The sequence below is a fragment of the Phalaenopsis equestris genome, unplaced genomic scaffold, assembly GCF_001263595.1.
Source record: "Phalaenopsis equestris unplaced genomic scaffold, ASM126359v1 Scaffold000002, whole genome shotgun sequence".
Classification (NCBI taxonomy): Eukaryota; Viridiplantae; Streptophyta; class Magnoliopsida; order Asparagales; family Orchidaceae; genus Phalaenopsis; species Phalaenopsis equestris.
Window position 1 is genome coordinate 7,578,910 of NW_018164444.1, and position 7,191 is coordinate 7,586,100.

General features: G+C 32.6%; 1 protein-coding gene across 1 annotated transcript in view; it reads right to left on the reverse strand.

Moving 5' to 3' along the window:
• The window catches only part of LOC110017859 (DExH-box ATP-dependent RNA helicase DExH14), a 121,097-nt gene extending 113,906 nt beyond the window's left edge, over window positions 1-7,191 (reverse strand). The window contains 3 exon segments of the mRNA XM_020715000.1: window positions 5,537-5,699; window positions 6,717-6,769; window positions 6,881-7,191. Coding sequence (XP_020570659.1) covers window positions 5,537-5,699; window positions 6,717-6,769; window positions 6,881-6,987 — 323 coding nt within the window. The 5' untranslated portion in view covers window positions 6,988-7,191.

The window sequence follows — 7,191 nt, forward strand, 5'->3', positions numbered from 1 at the left end:
AAAAGACCAAGTTAGGCATTTCACATGGAATTGGATAGATATCCATTCTAAATGAACCATGGATTAATGAAATCCTCATTTTGGGTCCTTATGGATTGGTTTTAGCTAGAATATTGTGAGGATATTGTGTATCCTAACTCCAAACCAACACCCAGGGTCAATCCTAAGGCCAAGTAATCCTATAAGAACTCCTCTTGAATCCTTTCACCATGATCTTACCTACTAAATGCTAGAAGTTAAGATCAATATGTGAAACTTCAAGTTGAGTAAAGAGAAAGGCTTTGAATTTCTAATGGTGGGGGTACCTTTTCTAATTTTCTAAGACTAGTCAATAGGAAAGTCTTATGGCTAAACCTAGGCTACTAAAGAAGTTTTCTAGACCTCAACCAAAAGTGAGGTCAACAGACCATTACACCATGTTTCCTACATCTCATAACCTATTGTCTTCAACACTCTCATTGTAAATGTGTTCGGCCACCAATAATTTCCTACTATTCTCAATTCTTATTTTGCAGAGAATCAAACGTTGTTAAGGATTGTTGGAAATTGGAAACCGTGATTTTACCTTTCATTTTTGTTGGCATCCGAGTTTATTCAATTAATGACGCAGGAGCTTACCATGAATCGATATTGTAGCTGTTACAGCACCGCAAAAATATATATCGTGAGAGGCGCCTAAAAAACCTTTTTTCTTTTTCTTTTATGTTTTTTTTTATATTATCATTCATTTATTTTTACTCATTTCCTATATATGTGTAGTATTAGAATTTTGAATTTAGCTTTGGCTCAGATTTTTGTCAGGACAGCCGTCGGAGTTCGTCTCTCTCTTTGAGGGTTGTTTACGAGGGTTTGGGTGATACCCCGGTTATATCTCTCTCCTGATGTGGTGTTAATCTTCCTTATAGTTTTTCACATCCTCCCATTGTTGCAGTCGCAGCTTGTTATTTTCCTTGTGGTTTCCCCAATCCAACCACCTATCCTTGTTGCCGCAACCCCTAACAGTCATCCTCTTACAATTCTGCAGTTCCCTGCATCCCTCATCACTTCCGCCAAAATTCCCCACCAAGCTGCAGCCACCCAAAAACAGTTTTTTTCCTGTTGTTTTATGTCGTTCCATCGACCCAGCAATCCTTTCTCTCCTTTTAGCTCGCTGCCCTTGTCGCAACTCCTCTGCTTCGCTTCGTCCAAGCCCTTTGTCATCGCCGCGCCTTCCAGCCTTCTCCCACTCCTTGATATATCGTCGTAGGATCAAACCCTCGTCGATCATCACCATCACCCCGAGATCCGACCAGTTTGCTTATTTGTGTTGTGCTTGTTGCTATTTCTGATTTTTGAGTGGCGTGTTGTTATATCTTTCCTTTCAAGTGTGTTTATTGTAACCATTTAGTTGCTTCAAGAAAAAATATTTAATTTTCTAATATGATTTGGGTCAACTCCGATATCAATTAAAGCCTACAGTTTTAGACCAAATCCGAGAGATCCTAAGAAACTGCTAGTATAAGATCTTTGGGGCTATAAATAGGACTTCGAAAGTATGTATTTCAATATTTCAAAATAAATTAACAAGTAGAACTTTTTGTATAGAATTTTTTGTTTCCTCCATGTTATTGGATATGAATTCTTAAAGTGCAATGAAAATCCTGTTTATGACTCTTGGAGAAAGGTTTTATCCCTCTACTAGCATAAGGCATGAAACTTTGGAAATTTTTATCCTAGTTATTTTTATCTAAATATTTTGCGATCAAATTATGCTCGTGATTGAGTTTTTTGGTCAAATTCAGTATATGTGGGTTTTATTTTGTAATGTGAATTTTAATTGTTATTAAATTTTATCTTCATTCTCATATAGCTCAAAGAACTTCAAATTTTAATGACTTATTCTATCATTTAGAATGACTTAAAAGTGTTTTCTGGCTTTGCATAAAAAAAAAAAAAAAAACTATTATTCACCTATGATAGGAGAAATCTATGAAAACTGATATTTTTGGTGTTTCTTTGTGCATCACATCCTAAGATTAATTAATGAGCCCTACGATAAGAGTTGGAGAGTTGGAAAGCTATGAATAGTGATGTTTTCAGTGTTTCTTTCAGCATCTCATCTTAGATTAACATTAAAGAACCATAGACCCTAAAACATCTTGCCTTACTGTTACAATATATACCAAAAAATAGCATAATTATTGAAGGTGGCATATGCTAGGATAGCCTACAAGGAAATTATGAGAATGAATTTTGAGATAAATAAGCGTGTGAAAGGCTATATAATCTCTCAACAGCATATAAACTTGCAATAGCAAACATACACTTGGAAAAATGACAAAAGCATATAGTTACTTTGAAAGAGAAAAACCAAATCACGAATAGAATTCATTTACTTAAAAAATTGAAGGCTTCTACAAATATTACAAGATGATGTCAATAGCGAACTTCACCGCAAAACATAAAAATAAAAGATATTTATGTAATCTTTAGAGGAAAAAGTGTTAAAAATCATAGTTTCTCTGAGGTAAGACAATGGAGTTTGATAGGTGATAAAAAGTTAAAATTTCTAGATAGCTTTTCAAGACAAGCAAATTAAAATCGATAATAAAGCCAAACTCATATCAAATAGCATGTTGATTTCATTAAAATGTTAGTTGCAGAGGTTTTAAAGAGTATAAAATAGACATAAATGAGAAGGATTTCATGGAGTGAGGCGTAGAAAGGTTGTAATGGAAATAAATGTGCTTTAAGATAGATAAAAATTGTAATCCATTGAGACTTGTAGTAATTATAAATTTAAAACATTGCAAAGTGGGTACGTAGCAAAATAAAAAGCTACGACTATAGTAACTTATATAATGCTATAATAGACCAGACGCCAAGGAAGAGAAAAGGAGAAATATAACTACAGCATGGATAAGAGATTAATAACTTTTGATCAAATTAAATGTGTTAAAATGATGATAATATGATATTAGTGAAACATGAGATGAAGAAAAAAGAATGAAAGAATGCTTTCAAAAAATAGTAAAAGAGAGCTATAAGAAAAAAATATTATCAAAAAATTGAACAAAATAATTGATGATATAGATTGATCCACAAAATAAAGCAATTTTAACCTGTAGAAATATACATTAATGGGTGCTGCTTGATTAATTCATTTAACAAATATTTTTAACAAATTTTAAAAAATTAATAGGATGTCAATGATTGAAGAATAAACAATTTGATAGCAATATTCAGGAACAAACTAGATCCCCGAGAGTATAATAGTTTTAAGGAAATCTAACTTGTGAGTAATACAATTTGTGATGTGAATTAGAGAGCACAAAAATAATATCAGTATAATTCTTTATCGATCTCGAGAGAAAGCGTTCAATTGAGCGCTGGGAGAATTAATTTGGTATGCATTATAAGAAAAAATAATAATATATTTCAGTTATTCAAGATATTGATGAATTGATCAGTATTAAAAGTAGATTTATAGTCGTCAAATAGTTTACAATCACATCAAAATTATATTAATAGTCAACATTAAGTATGTAATTTTCTATATTAATTATGGGGAAAAATAGAAAGTAAATTCATGTAGAGATGCCTTGGTATATTATCTTCGTACATGGCATAATTCTAATAATGGTGTCTATGTAAAAACAAAAAGAAAATATAATTTCCTTAGAACTTTTTTAGTTTAGAATTGGAAGGCAAAGCAACTATCTTTATATAAGTGGAATACTAGAAATCATATGACAAAAATTTGAAAGTATACGGAGTTGAAAGATAGAAAGTGATTATTTATGTGATTTGTATCAATAAACTTTATGATTTTTTCTTTTGTTCTATGCAAGCATGTCTGTGATGTTAGCCTCTAGAGAAAGGATGAGTTATTTGGTATTTTGGAAGGTTTATTAAATTTAATTCTTGACCACATGGTTCAAATTAGCCCATAGAATTCCAATTTTCAAAAATGGAGTTCATAAGTCATACCATGGATTGCTATAATCCTGCCATCATTGTTGTTCAAGCTATTTTATCCCAAGTTATTCACGTAGTTCATGTGCTTCATATTTCTTTGCTGCCTTTCTCGTTACTATGCTGTCCCTGTGCTCCAATGTTACCATCTATAGAGTTTACACTCTATTATGATGTCATCGCTTTTTTATTTCCCCGCTGTTGGTGAATTTCCCAATACATCAATCACATTGGTTGCCCGTTGGGTTGTACTACCAACCATGTTGCCTAGCTAGCTAGGTTAATTTACTGCCTCTGCTACATCCCATTACACGCCAATTTACTGTTAGCTCTAATGAATCTTAATTGCAGATACAATTAAGTCTTGTGCTTACTGTTTAGCAAGCAACCCTTCTGCAAGCCCTCTATTTACAATAATTACTTCCTCTTTCTCTAGTACTATTTATGGAAATATTTAAAATTTCCATTGGATGTAGTGAAAACCTGTTGTGAAATCTTGAAAGATTTAGTGTAACTTATTAATCCTATAATAAAAATCACACATTGAATGGTGAAATTTTTCCAATTTTCCTCTCCCTTATCTGTGAAATGGTTGGATGTGTGTTCTTCGAGTACCTCACAAGTGTAGACAATTAGTTCTGGAGGGGAACTACTTGTATCCATGTGATTGATGTGATGTAGGTTCTTCACTTTGGGATAATGTGTATCCTTATTCTTTTCTCTGAAATTATTTAGTTAGTGGTTTTGTGTGGTGATTGAAATTTTGTCCAGATATATGTTGGATTTCTTTTATTTTTTATTTTTTTGAAATGTGAGCTTAATCATTGCTGAAGTTTAATGTTTACCCAGTTTTTCTAGTCAATTTCAAATTTCAGCTATTGTTAAATTGTTGTTTTGAAATAATAAAATAAGCTTGTTGTCTTACATTAATGGTGATGAGATTTTACTAATATTATGAACTAGTAGGGTGCAAATTATAATTTTTTTTTTGTTTTCATAGTATATATCATCCTAGTTTGATTAAAAATCCCCCATCCTATATCAACAAAATTTAGAAACAATTATAATTCATTTGCCTCGGTGCCAAAACTCTTTCTTAGGCTTGGAGAGAAACAGGATAATTAATGTATTTCAGAAAAGACGTGCAATCAGCAAAACTAATTTTTCATGTGGTTAAATATAAGAAAAACGATCCTATCATTCCATTATTACGTTGCCACAAAAATAACATTGGGTTGCCGGTTAGGAGAAAGATAAATACCAAAACCTATATATATATTTGCAGTTGAGAACTATGTTGCCCTTAATATTCAGAATTAACTTAAAACTAAGTTTAACATTGAAAAACAAATAACATCAAATCTAATGGTGAAAGCAGAAAAACTAAGAGATCTGGTGCATCTTAGCTAAATCATCAACGCCATTACAAACGTATATCAATATATTATTTGGATGCATTTATGTTCTATAATGTAACATAAACAATGATTCCTTTCCAACAAGTTCATTAAAACAGGGACGATGGAAAAAATAAATAAATCGAGCAACTTGATGTTATGAACAGAGGAGCATATTGATTTACTTCTTTTCAAAGATCCTCTGCTTGATGTCAATGTCAGGAACACCAAATAAACCATATATGAATACTGCAATCTCTTGAAAGTCATTGGAAGAAAAATCTCCATCAGTCAATTCCCGCACAGAACCAAGAAACTGCCTATAAGCTTGCCGAACATCACTTGAAACTGAATAAAAAGTGAATATTAAAAAAAAAGGCACAATGGAAATCAAGTTTCAAGCATGAGAATCAACAAAAAATGAAAAAAAAATGTGAGAAATAGGTAAATGAAAAATACGAGGTCAGGCATAATAAACACTCGGTAAATAAAATCTTAACATGAATAAAGTTGAATTTATGCAGGAATATGATTTTTTTCCAGCATCCTCCACATGAGACAAAAAAATTTAAAATACATCATTTTCTTAAAATTCCTGTCATGGTAAATGTCATCAAAATAGTGAATTTCAGCCATTAACAGAACAAATGATTGACAAAACTAGATACGTAAATTTACAAGTGTAGCACACAATTTCTATATATATACAAATCTCACACCTAAAATTTTATATTTACATATACAGCATTTTGGTGTTTTAAGCCTATGCATGAAACTGTGTATTTCACTTCTAAAAAATGGTTATATAACTATTTTTATGTGATATTAAGGATTTGAGAGCTAACTATGTAAATATGAAAGCTTAGCTGTAGAACATGCAAATGCAGAAGAATCGTGTGCTCTGTGTGTAAAATGCCCAACTAGATATAGTACAAAATCCATATTATGTCAAGGAGATTTTGTTAAGGTTTCCCATAAAACAAAATGCAAGGGGAAATCCATGTTGCCAAGTAAAAAAAGAGACAGTTCATCTCTCTGACCTTCCTGGAAATAATCTATTACATTCATTGAGTCCTTGCAGTACCAGTTCAAATAAACTAAAACATATGAAATAAATCAAACAGAAAAGTATCACAGCACGATAGATGAATGGAATAAGTTAATAAAGAAAAAAAAAACAAACTAATGGATGGATTCCAAGGAAATGTGTGACATCAATGAAATTTTAGAGCAGGAATGTAAACGTAATATCGTTAGAAAAAGGCATAAATCACCATTGACAGATCATACGCTGTACAGTTACATTAAACGACAGCCAAAAAAAAGGAAGATTTTTAACCACTCGTTTTCATGGAACTCGCTCACCATCATCCCACCGGTGAACCAACCTTCGAGCAAGTTCCAAATCATCGCGCGACCTGATTCAAACACCGGAAACAGAATTAGAACTTAAAATTTGAACTTATAAAATTTCAAAACAATAAGCAAATGTAAACCATGTATACAGAAACAGTAATAAATTCATATACCTTCTTGCTTTGATGTTCCGTAGGAGCTCTTTGCGCTGCAAGTACGCGCGATCGACATCGAAGTGGTCTCGTATGGAACTAGTTAGGCGCGGCAGCTGTATCAACATCGCTTTACTTTATCTTTTTTCTCTTATGATCTCTCAATCCCTGGTAAACCCTAACACCTTCTGTTCCTTAACGAAAAATGATAAACCCTTCGCGACAGCGATGACAGTTTGCGTCGGGCTCCCTCCCCCTTTCTCTCCCGCGAAGCTTAAATGCGATTTGTCTTCCCACGGCAAGCAAATTCGTCGTTATGGTGGCACTTCATA